Source organism: Paecilomyces variotii, assembly GCF_004022145.1.
Source record: "Paecilomyces variotii strain CBS 101075 chromosome Unknown C8Q69scaffold_4, whole genome shotgun sequence".
In the NCBI taxonomy this organism is placed as follows: Eukaryota; Fungi; Ascomycota; class Eurotiomycetes; order Eurotiales; family Thermoascaceae; genus Paecilomyces; species Paecilomyces variotii.
This window is the reverse complement of record NW_021167143.1, coordinates 1806733-1825463: the sequence shown is the minus strand read 5'-3', so window position 1 is coordinate 1825463 and position 18731 is coordinate 1806733. Positions and strand designations below refer to the sequence as shown.

Below are 18731 nucleotides of genomic sequence, written 5' to 3'. Positions count from 1 at the left end.
CTGCTGCTGGGTATATCCTCATCCTTGGCATGGGAGTGATCGGGGCAGGAGTACCCAGTATCAGCTTTCGGAGAAAAGGGTAAAGGGGAAGAAATTACAATTACATATTCTCGAAAACTATGACTGCATTCTCTTCAAAAGATTTCGCTGATAATATGCGTCTTAAAAAGAAATACCACGCACTAGCGTATTCTTGACCAAAAGGCCAATCGAGTTCATTTTTTCGATTAAGTGCAGCGTAGGATATGGATCTGGCGGTCACTGTTGCTGTATCTGGACCCGGGAGGTAAACATCTTGAGGCAGCCTCCTTCCTCTCAAAGGACTCCCCTATGTTATTATCTTGACAGCTCACAGTATTTTTCTGATTTTCTTCCTTTTCTATCCCTATTCCTCGCCAACACTTCGAATAAGTAAGTATGCACCCTTGGTTTTCGGATGTGCTTCGCACTCCGGGCGTTCTGAACTGGATAAGGCGGGCTGGATGGCTGTTGTTCGGTCCTCCACCTCCTGCCCGCGTATAATGTATGGTGAAAGATCTAATAAGATCAGTTATTGTATCTTTACTTTGTATCGATCAACATGACATCACTCTAGAAACTACTATGCTCATCTTTCGTAGAGTCGTTGCTGCCTTACAGGCCGCGGGCAAGTCCCTCCTCTACACAGGGGGCTTGTTGAAAGCAACATTGCCATGAAGAATCCTACGTTTCTCACTGCATAGCATCAGGGTTCCTTTTTATGGAAGATTGGGAAATGTCTCTTTTGCAATTGTTTTCGCGCACGCCACAAAAGAAACCAAGCCTCTACAAATTACCGCCTGAAATCCTCCAGCAAATCGCCCAAGTGCTCCCAACACCATCCGCAGCCCTATTTGCTCTGACCAATAAATATCTCTTCCATGTCGTCGGACGGCAGTATTTTCGACTGGAAAAGACAGACTGGATGGTCTTTCTCTCAACTCTCCAACGCGATGTAGAGCATTGGGTTCTGTGCTATTACTGCCAGATTTTCCATTACCTGCCACCGGGTCGAGGCCTTTTCTTCGGTACTTTAGCCAGTCCCCGATGTGCAGACCGGTATCTACGCACCCGCGTCAAGTGCCTGAATACTCCCGGACTCACATTTATCGACGTCCAACGCATGTTGAACGAATATCGATATGGATTCTCCCAGGGAATGGAGATGAGACTGAGCAATACTGCACGTTTCCAGGCGGAACCCCGTCGAGGATTTGCGGATGAATTCAAAGTCATTGATGATGAGCTCTTCCTCAAGAGGGATATGGTGCTAGGCTACAGATATGGAGACTCGAGTTCCTGGGACAGAGCCCTTGCGGATATTCCTTGCGTGTGCCGCCATGTTAATCTCAATTATGGAAACACAAAGCCGCTCGAAGCTCCTTCGAATGCAAATGACGAAGAATTATGCTCGTGGCTGAGATGTCGTGTATGTGGCGCAGAGATGCGTTCCCAGCACACGAAATTGGGCGACACTGGTCAATGCGAGATCCGACTGACGTCTTGGCATGCGTTTGGGAAGTGCCAAAGTCCGTTTGAAGAGCAATGGACACGGACGGCCTTGATCGAGAAGACTTCTTCCGAGGAGCCCATCTTTCCTAACCAGGCAGTTGTTCACGCACGATATGAAAAAGCACCTCCTGCGCAAGAACCTTCAAATTGGTATTATTTCTTGGGCCATCTCTTAGGTGTGCCTGGGAATGGGAGATACCGCCCGGGGTGGGGGTTGCTTCTTCCATATCTTGATGTTGGGCTTGAAGTATGTCCATGACTATGTGGTATTCGACAGGGAGATGTATCTCTTCTGGAAAGGAGACATTTTGAATAGAAAGTTCGAAGTTTGTCCGGCGCCTCCCAATACAGCTCATTATGGCAGCAAGGACTCAGGCCAAAGAAAAACACGGGGTAAACGCCAGGGTGATACGATATTGATCAACATAAGCCGAAAAACGGCTGACAGACGTGATCCCCACCAGCAGCTATAATATTTCCGACCTCACTGGCTACAATCTCGTCATCCTGGTGATGGCACTCATTGTAAATGATGGATTATATACATGACGCCAGAAACTGCTAATATACACATCTTTAGCCAGGGTTACTACTGTGTTCTAAACACAGTGCGGCCTTATGTGTGTATTAAACGAGTGTGGACGAAGGCTGCGTGTCTGTTGATGAAGGACAGTGGGTACCTAGCGATCTGGTGAGATCCCTAGAACCTCTAATCTGTCTGGGCTATTTGCCTAGAAAATTCTACTCCGCCTATTCATTTCTAAACCAGCGCTGATGCTCGATTGTGGAATCGACCAGGGATTACCGGTACTGTACAAAAGTGACTCAAAAACGACTTAGTATATGCTCCACCAAGTTGACGACGGTCAGAATATTTCAGATTCCACTCTTGGGACTACATAGCAAAGTGGCGGAAGTAGAGACCTTTGTTGGCTTGCAGTAGGTTAATTTATTTGCTCGAACTAGCGCAGGCAACGTAAGTAGATTGATTAATGGTATTTCTGGGTAGGCGGCTCGACCGGGAGCTACGTTGGTAATTCGTAATTCCCACAATAAGAAAAGCCAATATCTCAAGATCCAAATAAAAATAACCTATGGCGAGATATTTCCGTTGACAGGTGCAGTCAATTGGCCAATTCTGTCAATGGTCGCTCTTGGCCCCATTTGGAGCCAAATATTGCTTCTTTCCTGTCGTATGTTCACTAAGCATGTTTGAGGGAAATAGCTGGCTAAGATCCCATGCCATGTGCAATGAGCACGGTTTGTTTTATTGAAATAATCGAGAGTCCGGCGTTGAGAAAAGCCACCATGATCAATTATGTTCACTCCTACGTTCCTACATAGAGTGGAGTTTTTCACCACTTCCTCTACTCAATTCCTGTTCTTGATATGACACGAACAAATTCGTCAGGGGCAGAAATAATTCAAGATGGATATGCCTATGTCTTCCGACCCGGCGGTCTCGAATCTTCCACTTTCAGATCCTAATTGCATCAAGGCTGAAGATGTATGTATCGCTTACTATGCTGCTGCGAACGCTTCTCAGGAAGCTGTATCATGGTCCTATCAATTCAAATACGGCCATTGGGCGACTTACTATTATGTGATAAGTAATACTCCTACTTCACAATTATCTTTACAAACGGGTGCAACATTAGTGATAAACTGGCCTTTGGAAGCATTTTGACTTGATTCACTTATTGCTGCATTTGGCTGGTTGTTTCCGCAGGATGTGCTCTTGGTTTTTATAATCTGAGTGATTTTATACTGATAGTTTTACAGTTATCGGACTGTTGTTTCTGGGCTACGCCTTCACAACCCTCACAGATAATCTGATAAAGAATTCATCAACTGCACCGCGAAGGCCATCAATTCTCAGGAAATTGCAAGCTCTTGGTCGATCCGTATTTTACAGGCGAATTCGAGTCAGCTGGCCCACAAAGCTATTTGATGTCCCTGCAGATGTTGGAACCATCCTTTTCCTTCTCGCTACCATAGTCTTCTTCACTGCGCTCGTGTTCGCCGTAAAGCCGTATTACCGCGAACAGATCGGATATGGCTCTCCTCCAATTGCTATTAGATCTGGTTTGATGGCATTTGCTTGCGTTCCGATCCTTGTGGCGCTCGCTGGAAAAGCGAACATTGTGACTTTCTTCACAGGTATCAGTCATGAACGGCTGAGTGTTTTACATCGATGGGTCTCGTGGATAAGCTTCGCGTTAAGTCTGTTCCATGCTCTACCATTTCTTGTTGGCAGTGCCCGCAATCCTATAGTTGGCGGGGAAGCTATGGTAGAGGCAGAATTCTATATGGACAAATCATCTCCCCCCAACGAGGTAGACAAAACATATATCTCTTCCTTAGATGTCACTCGCTAACATCCATGAGTACTCTGGTGTACCACCACTAGCGATTCTTTTTGGAATCTGCGTACTCTCTCTGCCATACATCCGAGACCGGTTCTATGAATCCTTCTACGCGGCTCATATCCTGCTCGTTATCACTTACTTTGGCCTCCTCTTCTGGCATTCGGCCAACACCATGGATTCCTGGTCTTACCTCTGGGCTGCGCTCGCAATTTGGGTGGCGTCCTGGCTGACCAGGGTCTTCTGGAAGACGCAACCGCTGAACATCCGCAACTCTTGGTTTGATGGCAACGCAGCGACCGTGAGCATCGTGTCCGCCGATGTAACACGCATTGACGTCTGGCCTTCAGATGGATTCCACTGGAAACCGTCCCAGCATGTCTTTCTACGCTTCCCTGATATCGCTCCCCTGGACAACCACCCCTTCACCATCGCCATTGCCGAGTCTGCCAGTGGTTCGCCCTGTCACCTCGTCTTCCTCGCTCGCGCCCATGCTGGCTTCACTCGCAAACTCAGATCGTATGTCCAGGCACACTATTCAACGGATGACAAAAAAATCATTACCTCCGTCTGGCTCGATGGCCCTTACGGTGGTATGCGTCGTCCACCTCACAACCGCTACGACACTCTGATTCTGGTTGCTGGTGGAACGGGTATTACCGCTTGTTTTCCATGGCTGCAGGACACCGTCGCTCGTGCCGGTAAGCGAGAGTCAGATAGCAGAATCAAACGCGTAGTGCTGGTGTGGTCGATGAAGAGACCTGACGCCATACAGTGGCTCGCGGATGAGTTTGACAGCCTTGCAGCGGCAAATAAAATAGCATTGGAGATCAGGCTGCATATCACTGAAGCTGAGCCACTAACGGACGACGGAAGGTTCACTCAACACTATCAGGCTTCTAGTGCTGAAGCAACGAAAGTTTGCGAGCTGAATGTTGACGTTGCGTCTCCTGAAAAGACACCGGCTCCATCCTCGCCATTAATGCATCGTGTCACTACCTTTGGCGCCACTATACACAGCGGTAGACCCATTATGCCAACTGTATTGCGGGATTCTGTGCGGCAGGGCGAACGCACGATGGTGATTGGGTGTGGACCGGCTACGTTCAGAGCGGACTTGGGCAATGCGGTTGCAGCTGCACAGAGCAGGGTGTTTAGAGGAGAGATTGTTGAACTTGCAATGCATTTGGAGACATTCGGATGGTGAAGGAGGACTATAAGTAGGAAGGAAAATGTTTCTAACGGGTTGTCCAACGAATTTACGGAATCCGTGGTTTATATACAGCGTCGGGAGAGGTCAACCGAACCTGAGGACGAAGTGTTGAAGATGTACATACATATATATAAAAGATGTGTATAGTACGGTAGAAGGTGGATAGCCACCTTCGTTACTTTCTTGGTGACCGTGCGCTGGTTAAAAGAAGATATTTCAAAATGGCATTAGCATCTGCTCATTCAGGGTAGAAAATGGCAGCGTCTCGAAGGTTTAAGATAAAGAAAAGAATTCCCGATTCGATCCTTGAAATGTACTACGCCGTAGTGGTTCATCGCGAACTGACCATTCAGGCCGGCCAAGCACTTGTCGAACTGGGATCTGGGATAAGCCAGTCACATCCATCCGACAGCAGACCTTACTCATCATAGAAGACGCATCTCTATACAGCTCTTGCAAGAAAGGAAGAATATCTCGTTTAGGCCAGTTAAGTTGATTTTGCGCATTTGCTGTATTGTACTTAAGTACTGTAAGCGGTGGAGAGTCAAGTTGCTCCTTTTCAATTCTGCCGCTCAACCTTACTTAACTGGTCAATCGGGCTTTTAAGTATCCCCTGACCACCCACACCGTACTTCATTTCCAACCGCGTAATTGCAAGCCCATCACTAGGTACTCATACATTTTTTCTTTCAAAGCCATTCAACCCACCAACATGCCCAAAGCCCCTAAATTCGACGAATCTCGCATGCTCGAGGCCTGCGCAGCGGCCCAAGCCCTTGAAAAGCCCAACATCACCAAGGTCGCGCGTGAATACGGCGTTCCCATGCGAACACTGCGAAACCGCGTCTTGAACATCACTCGAGCCCGCACGGAAAGAATCCCAGTGAACAAGACTCTCGAGACGCATCAGGAGAAAGCTCTAATGCAACGAGTCGCTGATCTGCGCGAGTTGAATATGCCTGTGACGTCGCAGATGATAGTGGAGTGGGCAAATCAGGCACTTGCGCGCTCGGGAAAGCCTGATAAACAGGTTAGCAAGATGTGGGTGTATCGGTTTATGAAGCGTTTGGAGAAGAATCAGGAGAAGTTGTTGGAGGATACGGGGCCGGTTACGCCGGAGATGAGGAGACAGCTTGAACGGTTGTTTGAGTATAATCGGATTGCTAGTGAACAGCTTGCTATGGCAAATGATATGATCACTCGGATTCTTAAGGGGCGCGTGTAAGCACCCTCTACGGCGGCGGCGCCGAGATACCAAGCGATAGGTTCAACCGCTTAGCCAGATCGGTTCTTTGGAAATACGCGATGCGAATCGATCCATTGCGGTATGGAAGGCTGAAGATACTGCTATGGAGGAGAGAAAAGACCTACAAAAGCAATGGGAGAATGTATATGGTAAAACGCCCGCACCTACGCCTATACAGGAGAATAGGGTATTAAGTGAAGCAGCTAATTGGAAATTACGCTGTCTGTGCGCTCTGAAAGGCACGCATAAGGAACATCATGACAATACAATCCAAACCCAAGTACTATTACTCATTTTGCCGTTCTAAATGAACTCCAAATTAGATACCAATCCAGTTACATGTTCTCTTTCCGTTTCTCTAATTTCTGATTCTTTTCCTTTTTTTCCAATTGCAAGTCATAACTGACGATTCAGGGTAGGAAGAGAAATGCAGAATCAAGCGGTATGGTATGAAAATAGACAACAAACTCTTCATATGACTGGCGCACGTAAAACAGCATGATCCCGTCCCATCCTATCTCTGCGCCACCCGACAGTAAGATAATACACGGCACCGGCAAATAGAAGCTGAAGATTTTCTGGATGGAAAAAGTAAACAGTACATATCGCAGGAAATCGACAAGACCAAGCTCCGGATGAGATGAAAGCAATCACTCCATAATTCTCAAAGCAGATATGGCATGACGATCGTGAACAGCAAATTGGGTAAAGAGATAACCACCAAACGCGCCGGAGTAATCGAGAGGACAGAATCGATACGTCCAAAACGCCACGCTATGCTATAGCTCGTATTGCGGGGATGAAAACGTCAAACAAGACAGGCGAGAAGGATAGAAAACGAGTCGACAGCTTGAAACGTGACACCCAAAAGTCGAAGTCGTCGTTCCGAAGCATGCTGTGTGTACTAGTATGTACAAAGCGAAGGAAATATGGTGGTATGTACGGTGAGAAAGTGGAAGTGATGGATTCACGCCCGATGCGATGGTTGTCTAGCCATTCTCGGCCGCAACGTCTTCCTCCGCCTTCTCATCATAGTCTCCGTCTTCAAACGCGGCTAGCATTTCTCGTTCAAGTTCATCATCTTCTTCCTCGGGGTTGACTTCGATGGAGTAGCCCGCTTCGTTACCTTCACCACCGGCATCTTGGTCTTCAGTCCCACCATCGCCTTCGCCGTCCTCGTCGGCCGCAGCGGGCGTCTCAGAGGAATCCGTGGTGTCGGCATTGGCAACTGTCTTGAGGCCGGTAGTACGCTCGTGGGAACGCTTAATTTTCTGTGATAGTCGCGAGCCGTGCGCTTCATCCTCGTCACCTTCCTCTCCTTCTTGTTCTTCACCCTCACTTTCCCCTAAATCCTCCCGCTTCCTCTTCTTCCCAGGCGTTGTCGGTTCCGTTGCAAGGAAGGATGCCTCGCTGTCGCTTTCACTTTCGTCATCGCTGCCCAAGAACTCTTTGAGTTCGTCATGCACTGCCGCCTGCTCATTCTCATCATATCCAACAGGCGAGAATTCAGTCATCCCGGCTGAACTAAGTATTTCCTCATCTCCTTCTATGAAGATCGTTAGCTAAAGTCATAAAATGGGGCACTTCTATCCTCACCTTCTTCATCTGTTCGAGAAACCCCTGTATCCTCCTCGGAAGAAGAGAGCCAGGAGCTCTCTGCCTCCTTCGATCCAGGAGAACTTCCAGACAGAACGGGTTCCCTGTCCTCGGGATGAACAGGAAGGAGATACGGATCCTCATCCAGCCGTTTCCACTGCGTGAGTGAATCCAAGAGCCACTGTGTCGTGACGATCTTGATCTTCGGATACCTCGTAGCCTCACGGACTTTAGCGGTCCTATTGCGACCCGCCACGAGATGCGTTGTCTTTGATCCGATACGGGTTGAGATGACAGCGCCAAAACTTTTAGTCCACAGTGAAATATCGGCGTTCTGGGTATCAGTTCCCAGAGGCAACACTCCTGAAAACACTAAAACAACACCTTCAAGAACTTTGCGCTTGATATTTGGCAACACGACTTTGATATCCGGAACCAACTTCAAATCAACATCTTTATCCTTAGGAACTTTCTCGCCCCTCAGAGCCGCCACTCTTCCTCCCAAGGATTGCGCACGTCTTCGATCGTATTCTTCGAAGAACTTCCTATGGACGGTCTCGAGTCGGTCCTGTAGATGATAGAGCTCCGTATCATTGTCCTCTAGTAGGTGATTGCGAGGCTTCGTTATATCTGGTGTCTCATCCATACTCTCTGAGGACTCGCTGTCGGCCGAAGTCTGCGCCTCTGCGGCGTCATCTTCAGCATCAAGCTCCTTCTGCTTCTGTAGCAGGGGCCGATCCTCAACCTGATGCATAATGGTTTCTTCTTGTTCCGTAGTCTGCTCCTGCAGTAGAGCCGGATTATCGCCACCACCCATGGTAACAAGCTGTTCCAGTGCTGAGACTTCTTGCCCCGGTTCGTCCTTTTTGGTGCCGTTGACCGGAGGTATCGGTCGCTCTCGGATCGAGATTTCGAGTTGCTCCTTGGCCGCCTTTGCGGCAGCTCTGTCTGTAGGCGCAAGCTCCTGCTTTTTTGGCAAGAAACTCGAGTTGATATCACCAATACCCACAAAGAAATCATACGGCAGGACCTTGATCAGATTCGGGTTCCACTTCCAAACATCTCCACGGTCGTCAATAATCACCACCATTTTCGTGTCCACGGGGAAGAGTCGCTGCAAATTCTTGGCCGTCAAACTTCCACTTTCATCACGACTGAGGATCCTGTCGCCAAAGATCCTGCGATCAGGATCGATGATGTTCGCAATATTCTGTGCGTAGGCCCTGGTGCCCATTGTGTAGATGTGTAATTCGTAGAGTTCGGCGATGTTTTGAAGAAACTCCTCCAGACCTGGTCGAAGCTTGATGTAGTACCAGCAGCCACGCATCCCCGGGCCGTCATCGATCAGCTGGAATGCACGGACATCCTTGACAGCCTCATGGTTCGGGTTCGATTTATCCTCCATCCACTCTCCAACGGTGGGATCAACGGTGGCGTGGATAATAGTCTGATCCAGATCCACTACAAGCGACAGTCTCTTCGAGGCCAGCAGACGGCGCTTCGCATCTTCCTCCACCCGCGTAGCCTCATTCTGACTGACTGTAAGAGCTGTGTTGTCGTGAACCATCCGGATGGGAGCGCGCATCGAGTCCATAACATCCGTATTATAGGACGCCCTGCAATAAGTTACCCCAGTTAGCAACTGCCTGGCTGACGCGACAGAAAATCCGTCCTTACTCAGTCATGTCCTTCCCACACTCCGCACACATTCCTCCGAACTGAATCTCGTGAGCGCATGGCTCATCGATCTCGAGGAAATTTATTCTACAACACGAAACGGTTAGCTGTCAAGATTTGCGGTATCGTCCCCGTCGCAGCGCCAGCACGCAGACCTTCCTAGCCTCCCGCTGACACCGACCCGGAGGACAAGAAGAAAAGAAAAGCAAAAGCTTACGGTTCCGTAATGACATCGCCCTTGGATATCTTCCACTGCACAACCTCCCCATCCACCGTCGACTCGAACTTGGTCGGGAAATTCCGCCTAACTTGGACCTTGTTGCCGAGGCCATCGCCCTCGGTGACAGTGGTCTCGTAGACATACCAGAAGATCGCTTCGTCCCTACTGACGGTGTCGCCCGGCCGCTTCAGCAACGAAGTGACGGTGATGGGGTAGTGGAGGGTAGGCGGCAGTCGGAGGAGCATGCTCCCTGCGCTTCGAGCCTTTTGTTGAGAGTCTGCTTGCTCCGGAGTCCGTTTGTTCTGGTCAATTGTCAGGATGCAGAATTGCGCACTCGAGCAGTTGGTCTATATGGCATGTAAAGGTGGTCCAATTAGGCAGCCATGAGAGTGCGTGACGCAGTGAACAAGGCCAGGTCCGCTGATAGCTCAGGCGACGAGCGCGGGAACGTCGTGTGAGGGCGCTCCGGATCGCCACAAGCGCAATGCACTAGCAAGCAGGCCAGATTGGATTGGATAGAGAGAGCGCAAGCGCACGGTATTGGAGTATTGGGGGAGGGAGAAGGTGGAATGGCACTGTAGGAGAGCAAAGAAATGATGACGGGATAGGAAAAGCAAGAGAAAGAAGGTGAGGAGCAAAGAAGCGCGTGCCGGCGTGTCTGGGTGCGTGCGGGGGGTGGAGCTTGCACCAGATAGATATTTAACCTTCCTAGATCGACCAACAAAGAACTGAGCCAAACAGTGCCTGGTTCACCCGGGGAAAAGCCGTGTGGCGCGGGAAGTTATTCATAAATAAATCGGATGGTTATAGAAGCAGGCTCACTTAGCTGGATCAACAGTGGTGGTGATAAGATGCGGTCGAGGACGGTCGACTGGAGAGCAAAGACGGATGGATGAACGCAGCTCCCGCCGCTAAGGCTAAGCATAAACACTAGGGAGCTGCTTCTGGCGGTGGTTGGAGAATGATAGCTAAGGCGTGGGATGTCGCATCTAACCTATTATATACTGACCATCGAATCTATCCTTTGTGCTCCACAAGTCTATCACTCAGGTCGAAGAGTTTCGAGTACAATCCTCGTCATCCAGCTGCATTCGTCGTGATCTTTGCCACTCAACTGCCCAACTGATTGGATCTCAACCAAAGCTCTTGATCCCAGTCAGATCAAGAAAGCGATCACAGGAAAACACAGGTTTATGCTTTACGTCTCACTGCAGTTGCAGATGGAGTATACATGTCTGCTAGCTATTTAAGGTATGCAAGCTCGGTTCGTATTTGAATCTCTACACAAATGAACGGCAGATTCCGGCCTCAATACAAGACTGAAAAAAATGGATTGCGCTACAAAGTACACGGTGGAACTGTCCACCGGCCCATCCGTCCCTACGGTCATTCCGAGTCAATCTGTACCGATCCGTCACAATATCATATATACTCATTTGTCCACAAAGCCATCACGGAGCGTCCTCGCAAAAGACTAGCATGTTTCATTTATTTGGCCTTGGCAAGACCGACGGCGTTGTTGCCCAGGTCGTAGACGCTGTACCAACGGCGCAGGAAAGCATCACCCAGAATGGCCAGGGGACCAACGGGCTCAGGGAAGTCCATGCCCATCAGAGAGCTGATGCAGGAGCCCTGGACCTCAAGGATGTAGTCGTCGGGTCCGATGGTGAAGTTGTGGCCAGTCAGGGTGAAGGTGAGGTCGGGCAGACCAGCGCGCTTGTCACAGTCGACAGTGTACTGGCCGTTCCACGACTTCTTGGCGCCAATCTCCTTGTTCCTATTGAACGATTAGCATCTCAGTTCATACAATCCTAAAGATTAAAGCAGGTGTCAAACTCACAGAAGCTCGGCAAGAGTAGAGGGCAGAGCGATCAGGGAGGTACCGGTGTCGAGAATGACACCAGTGTTGTCCAGCTCAGCAACCTCGTCGCCAAAGGCAATGGCATCGAGGTCAACCTCCCAGTAGGCCTTGCGGCGGAGAGGGATCTTAGTCAGCTCGCCAGTGTAGTGGCTCTTGTCGACACCACCGAAGGTAGCCTCAGAGTCGTCACCTTCCTTGTTGGTGTCGCCCAGGTAGAAGCCGAAGACAGGCTCGTCAAGCAGACCCTGGTCCAGCAGGTTGTAGAAGGGAGGGGGGATCTTGTTGACGGAGATGGTGTCATAGCCCAGACCCAGGATGCCATCGAAACGACCAAAGGCAAAGGCTAGACCGGGTTCACTGGTGGCCTCCGCGAAGAGCTGGTCCTTGATCTTCAGGTCACCGATCGAAACGACATCCTGAGATACGAAGCCACTCAAGCTTCCAGATCCGTAACGGATGCTGAACTCGGAGCCGTTCTTCTTGTAAGTCGAAGAGGCAGACGAGTCGTACTTGGAGTGGAGGTAGCAAGCAATGGAGCCGCACTCCGACGAGGGGACCCAGAGGTTGGAGCTACCGGTATCAAGGACGACCTTGAAGGTCTGAGGAGGGGTACCGATCTCAATCTCGGAGAAGTCTATAGATGCTTGTTAGAACTATCACCACCATCAATCGCCAGATAAATAACATACACTGAGCGTTCAGGAAGTTGTCAACGAGGACATCATGACCGCCCTCCTGCTTCAGGGAGGTATCTTGAAACAGCTGCTCGTGCTGGTTGGGCCGGATGCCCATGTACTTCTGACCCAGAGAGCGAACGTGAGAGTCGATGTTGTGGTGCTCCTACATCATCCATATCAGAACCTGTCCAGCAGCTATCGCTATCGATAGCCAGTTTGATGATGGGGATGGCTTACCAGCTGCTCCGACAACGGCACCTTGTTGAGCTTGAGCTTGTGGACGCCGGCGGACGCGGACCCCAGCAGGGTAGCCGCCGCCAGGACGGAAACGGTCTTCATGATGGTTGTCTTCCCGTGATACAGAACACCCAACTCAAAAGGAAATGAATGAGAGAAGATGGAGATGCGAGATAGACACCAACGTCCACTGGATGTTGATGTTGATGGGGAAGATAGGGATGGGGAGATGAAGGAGAGAGAGAGGGAGAGAGAGAGAGAGAGACCGGGAGACAGCGATGACGGTTGCTGGAGTGAAGTGGAGCCGGAGCTTTGCCTTGCTGGGGCCGTCAATCGTCACAAGGACTGCTGCTTAGCGGGGGGCGTGGTATGGTGCTCTAACGATGCGGATCGCGACAGCGAGGCTGGGGTGCTAGTTATCTATCTAGCCTAGATATCGATAGACCGCATCCGGCTATGTTGTCGTGGACTTGGTACTTGCACCACACCCCGGAGGAATACCAATAAAAAGCGTAGTCATAATAAAATAATAACTAACTACGGAGTAATAATCATAATAACAGGCGGTGAAACAGCTGGCAGTGGGAGAAACACGGGTGCCTGGACGAGCTTAGTCTACACCAACGTCAGGCACCTGCAGGAACCTGCGAGATCCCCCGAGTCACGCGCCTACTAAAGTGCATTCTACTCTGCGGTCTACACGATAACTTAGCCCGGAGTCATTACTACGAGAAGATAAGAAAGACAGGTGCTACCGGAGGATATCGAACACATCAAACGGCTGTGAGAACCACCGTGCCCATTGCATTACGGCAAGATCCGATCAAGAGAAACGATGCTATGCCTACACCTCCCCTCTCGCCATGCACAAGACCTCCGTGACCAGCATCCACCCAGAGTCCCCCATTTACCGGTAGAAATCGAACCTGTAGGAGATCAATCAGTACATAGAACACATGCAGAGAGGACAAGACAAAAACATACTGGTCCGCTTCCCGCGATCCCTTGACCTGGTTGGAGTATGCATCCTCCAGATCCGACTGGATAATGTTGTAACGGTTCTTGCGCACCGCCCGCAGACCGGCATCCTGCATAATAGCCGCGATCACCGCTCCCGATAGAGGGTCATTGCGCACAATCAGCGAGTCCAGGTCGACTTCCGGTGACAGCGACATCTTCGAAGCGATCGTGCTGAAGATCAGGCGGCGCTCTCGTCGGTCACGGAGCGACGGGAACTCGATCTTTCGGTCCAGACGACCCGGTCGCAGCAAGGCTGGGTCCAGAGTGTCCGCACGGTTAGTGGCCATGATGACCTTCACGTTGCTGCTCTGGTCGAAACCGTCCATCTGGTTCAGCAGCTCTAGCAGGATACGCTGCACTTCACGGTCGGCACCGGTCTGGGCATCGAAACGCTTGGTGGCGATAGCATCGATCTCATCGATGAAGATAATAGCTGGAGAGTTCTCCCGCGCCATTCGGAAGACATCACGGACCATACGAGGACCCTCACCCAGATACTTCTGGACGAACTCGGATCCGACAACTCTGATGAAGTTGGCTGTTGTGCTGTTCGCAACAGCCTTCACCAGCATGGTCTTTCCCGTACCCGGAGGACCGTAGAGAAGAACACCACGAGGGGGATCGATACCTGGCTACTGTAAGTATCGACATTGCCCAGACTTCCAATACGGACCCACCTACCAATCTGCTTGTAAAGATCGAAGTGCGTCAAGGGCAGCTCGACGGCCTCCCTGATCTCCTGCTTCTGCATGTCCAGACCACCAACATCTGAATATGTAACATCTGGCTTCTCGTGGGCACCAAGCATAGCAATGGACGAGTCTGCCTCCGGTGGAAGAATATCAACAAGGGAGTTGGAGTGGCGATGAAGGGCGACAGACGAGGAAGGCTTCAGCTTCTCACGGTCGAGCGTTGACAAGATACGGACGACATAGTTCGATCCTGTTGACGACTGCACAATTCCAGTGCTAGCGGTAAACCATTAGAAAAAAAGATGCCCTAGAATCCAGTCATAACACAATCCAACATACTTCTGATCTATCGCCTCCATAAACTGTCCAATAACCAGTGGCACACTCTGTATCCGCTTGATCTCCTCCTGCGCTCGAACGAGTTCTCTCTTCAAGCTCCTGTGACAGATCATCCGTCAGCCACGCAATCCTCTCTATAGAACCTTTCAATATCATGAATCTCATACCTCTGCTCATCCTTGATGTATTCTTCTTGTAGGTTGATGTACCTATTCCCGCCGCCCCAAGTGTCAGCCATAACCTAACTTCACTAACAGGCCACATCACGCGCAGTTCCAGGCAAGCAACATACTCTAGATGTCTCTGTAGTCTCTTCAAGGTAACGTATTCATCACCAGTGTCGGTACCAGAGCCCTCAAGCGAATCGATATTCGGGATGGCGTCAGCTGGAGCTGCCTTCTTGTGAGGCGCAACGCTGTTCGCCGGATTCTCCACGGCGATGTCACCCATGGTAGGCAGCTGGTGTCCTCAGCGATACAGGAAACAAGGGAGTTGTCGAAGTACGGAAAAGACGACTTTCTAAACAATCAGGGAAGGGAAGGCGAAGAGGGGTGTCGGGTCTTTGTTGGTCTGGAGCTTTTGCTAGGAGCTCTCCATCCGTTGATGATGCAGCTCAGCGGGTGCTGCGCGCCAAGTGTATCACGTGATGTGGCCAACTGGTTGGTCCTGTCAACAGCAAGGCTGGGGCTATTTCTGGATGCTTCCTCCACTTGATTTGGACTACATCTTTGTGATGATCTGGAGTTTCTGAAACACGAATGTGCCTACGCATCTTTCTTGTACTCTGGGGTAAATCAACAAAAGATGAGAGGAGCGCTCAAGGAGATATATCAAAGTTAGTACTAGATAGACAATCAGGCCGGTGTCGGACTATATATATTCGTCAGAGGAAAAGGCTCAGAGGAAAAGGCTTGACGAAACATGATCTCATTCCTATTAGATATGGTAAAACCGAAGACAATCAAGAATGGGACCCTACTTGTTGCCATATGCTGACCCAGTGATGTTCTTGGCGAGCGGGAATATATTAGTCGCAAGGGGACCTGTGCCAGCTAGAAGCATGATAGAGTAGTTAAGTATAGTTAGTACCGCAATAATGCATGGATAAGATATATTGACTGAAGCATATATATTAAGTTGTCCACGACATGACTATTTCTAAGAATGCTCTCGAAGAACGACTGTCAAGCGCAGCGGGAGTGATATAACCGGCAATATTGATCAAGTTGAGAGGGCTATCCAGACTACAGACCAGAGGTTTCTAAAAACAGTCCCTGCTACGACGACTGTCTTGACCCAAACAGCAACGTATTATCGAGGAGTTTCGGACGAGGTGAAAACTCCACCTCTGGTCACCTGTTAGTGTCAGATCGGTTTCCGAATTTGGCCATAGGCGACACCGCTGATGAGGAATACCATCCAATTTTAGCAGTGCACATGTAAATAGGGCACTGTATCTTGAGTCGCGTGCGTTGACTATGAGTACGGAGTACATAATTCCCAAGGATCTCTCCCTGTCCACAATCGAAATAGGGTTTGATACGCGCTCGCTGCATTCCGTGTCCATTTTAAATAGCCCGCCTTCGTGAAGATCACGTCGAGCCTCAAATTGCCAGGCACGGGATAAAGGCGTGGTGATTCGCGCCAAGGTTGCAGTTACTATGGAGTATATTCAGTAGTAGAGCGATGATAACTGCAATCGCTTCACGCTAGTTATACGGGCCACACAGCATCTCCGCATATAGCTCATATCGGACGTTTGTGAATATCTCGAGGTAGAGCAACTGCTCATGACGAAATGTGCGACCGCAGCCAATCTGCCTCTCAAGGTGATTCCACATGAACGAAGTAAATCGGTCAGTGTCGCCTACTCGCAGTGCTTTCGAGAGTTATCTCGGAACCAAGGAACGCAGACGTGCTAGGTAGTTATACTCCAAAATCTCCGCTGTCGACAGGACCAGGCGATCCTAGACTCGGTAGACAGTGATAGGAAAAAAGAAAAACTACCTACGGTTATTACAGTGATGTGATACTTTAACGGCACTGTTGGTTTCGTCGTTCAAGAGGGGCTCCCCTGGAAATTTGTGGTGCGCCAATAGTCTTAGTCCCGTTCCTACGCCTCCGAACCCTGTCTGAGATAAGTGCTGATCAGGCGAGCGAGTTACTTTCATACGAGGACTTTTAGGCCAGAGGTAGCTGACGGAGATTTTCATCATCGACTGCAGCCATCGATGTCGAATCGTGTTTCGAATGAAAGTCTACGAGTGCCTGTACCGCGGTGTAGTTGATCGAGTGAGTCGAGTGGTGAAGTCTCCCGCTGGATTCGGGCCCGACTCCACAGAATAAGGAATCTTTGGAAGATCCAATCACTCTCCGGGGTGGAGCTTTGGCAGGACGTGGCAGGTGGGACAGGGACAAAGACAGCATCCATGATCCGCATCGAGGCGGACGCTTGCAAGGGTTGGAAAAAGATCCGTCTCGTTGGACGGTTCTCGTTCTCTGGTGACTCGCGGAGGGGGAATTGGTGGACGGATCGGACGGACAGGACATATATAAGAGAAGTTGGTGCGCTTTTTTTTTTCAGCTAGAGCCTGAAATCCGTGATCTCTCCTCTTTCCTTGCTCTCCTCGGTCTCCGTGTCCCCTACTCAGAATGTGATCCCATTCTCTACCTGGGAGTTTGGGGCTTCAGATATGGCAGCTTCGTGCATCAACTGCCGTGGGCAGAAGAAAGCCGGGGATACCAATAATGTGGACACACTAACCCGACTGGGCAGCGTTTCTGGGAGCACTTCAGCCTTGCCTGGCAGTGAAGCGGCCGACGAGGATCTTACTGCACGGCGGATATCTGCAGAGCACTGAAGTAACGGGAGAGCAACTGGGAATCTCTCCTAACTACTCAACAGACATTGCCAGATGGACAGACAGTTCTGCTGGACAAAGAGTCAGCCTCCGTGACAGGACATGACGAAACACGGTCTGGAGCCGTTGGACGGATCGGAGTCCGTCCATTATACTCCAAAATAGCCCAGAGCCAAGCCTCAGACCATCAAATCCCGCGCCAGATGATAAGGATGGTGGGAAAAAAACATCGCCAGGACCATGATGATCTTGGATTGTCCTTTTGGACAGCACTGATAGATGAATAGCAGGGACTGTGTTGTCGCGTAGAGCAGAGCAAGGTGCTGATGGCTGATGGCTTGATGAGATGAAGCGAAACGGATGCGGGCTAAGGCGGCGGAAAGTTTTCTGACTGAAGAAGGCCTCGGATAGGAGACGCTCTGCAGCGCCCCGGCTCTCCCCTCTTTTCGGTCCCTCTCTCTGAGCGTCTCCAAACCAAAAAGAACGTATTACTGCCTGAAACCAAAACCCGCTGCTGCTGCTGAGCACTGCTGGTTCTCGCCACGGATTTCCGCTGCCACTGATCTAACTAACTATCTAACTAAATCTTTTCTGATCGCTTTCGCGCTGCCCGGAATCACTGGGCCCCCTATTCCGCCCAACACGCCTTCTTTCTGTCCACGGCTGTCCGTCCCATTCCTGCTGCCCCCCGAAGCCTCCACTCCCCAGAGTGCACAGTCTTCGTGTCAAGGTACGCCTCCCCTGGCCGTTTATCTCGCTCGTCTTTGCTCTCCTTCTCTCGGCCTCCGGGTCTCGTACACCAGGTCGTCTTTGCGTGACCAGTGGCCACGCACTAGCCGCCATCTGTCATTCCTCAGCACGACACGCGGGCGCAGACAGCGCACTTGCTGCGTCCCGTCGGAGGCCCTTCCAGCTCCTCATGGCCCGTTATCATTAGTCCGATTCATCATCCTCTAAATCGGTTTGATGCTGATGAGATAGATAGCTTGTAGCGACCGCATCCCCGTCCTGCTCTCTCACCACGGTCGGCCTGCTTCGCATCCCGCCAGCGCTCGCTGCTGCCCGGCGCTGGTCCCGTGACCCGGCCCTTCTCGCGCGCGGCCAACTGAGTCTCTTCTGACCGCTGCTATTTTCGGAACCGGGCATCAACCTCTTCCTCCGCTCGCATTTCGGCCGCCCAGTCAACCAACCTTGTC

General features: G+C 50.5%; 5 protein-coding genes across 5 annotated transcripts; 2 read left to right on the top strand and 3 right to left on the bottom strand.

Annotated features, from left to right (window-relative positions):
• Window positions 1-245: 245 nt before the first annotated feature.
• Window positions 246-1789, top strand: C8Q69DRAFT_444216 (hypothetical protein; the record flags this gene model as incomplete). The annotated part of the gene is made up of 3 exons (XM_028628982.1): window positions 246-286; window positions 356-411; window positions 723-1789. The coding sequence occupies 3 exons, from the start codon at window positions 246-248 to the stop codon at window positions 1787-1789; spliced, it is 1164 nt and encodes a 387-aa protein (XP_028486128.1).
• A 1026-nt stretch (window positions 1790-2815) lies between these two features.
• Window positions 2816-5580, top strand: C8Q69DRAFT_431833 (ferric reductase NAD binding domain-containing protein). Its single transcript, XM_028628495.1, has 3 exons — window positions 2816-3140; window positions 3313-3866; window positions 3919-5580. The coding sequence occupies exons 1-3, from the start codon at window positions 2960-2962 to the stop codon at window positions 5101-5103; spliced, it is 1920 nt and encodes a 639-aa protein (XP_028486127.1). The 5' UTR covers window positions 2816-2959; the 3' UTR covers window positions 5104-5580.
• A 1764-nt stretch (window positions 5581-7344) lies between these two features.
• On the bottom strand, window positions 7345-10093 carry C8Q69DRAFT_444213 (putative RNA polymerase II CTD phosphatase Fcp1; the record flags this gene model as incomplete). The annotated part of the gene is made up of 4 exons (XM_028628981.1): window positions 7345-7901; window positions 7952-9567; window positions 9629-9715; window positions 9846-10093. 4 exons carry the CDS (start codon window positions 10091-10093, stop codon window positions 7345-7347), a joined length of 2508 nt encoding a protein of 835 aa, XP_028486126.1.
• Window positions 10094-11054: 961 nt separating this feature from the next.
• Window positions 11055-13127, bottom strand: C8Q69DRAFT_247894 (aspartic endopeptidase Pep2). The gene is made up of 4 exons (XM_028626557.1): window positions 12624-13127; window positions 12399-12549; window positions 11689-12343; window positions 11055-11625 (listed from the first exon to the last, which is right to left on the bottom strand). The coding sequence occupies exons 1-4, from the start codon at window positions 12723-12725 to the stop codon at window positions 11337-11339; spliced, it is 1197 nt and encodes a 398-aa protein (XP_028486125.1). The 5' UTR covers window positions 12726-13127; the 3' UTR covers window positions 11055-11336.
• Window positions 13128-15368, bottom strand: C8Q69DRAFT_247893 (putative proteasome regulatory particle subunit Rpt3). Its single transcript, XM_028626556.1, has 6 exons — window positions 14967-15368; window positions 14842-14883; window positions 14675-14773; window positions 14325-14611; window positions 13608-14271; window positions 13128-13549 (listed from the first exon to the last, which is right to left on the bottom strand). The coding sequence occupies exons 1-6, from the start codon at window positions 15122-15124 to the stop codon at window positions 13531-13533; spliced, it is 1269 nt and encodes a 422-aa protein (XP_028486124.1). The 5' UTR covers window positions 15125-15368; the 3' UTR covers window positions 13128-13530.
• Between the last annotated feature and the right edge of the window lie 3363 nt (window positions 15369-18731).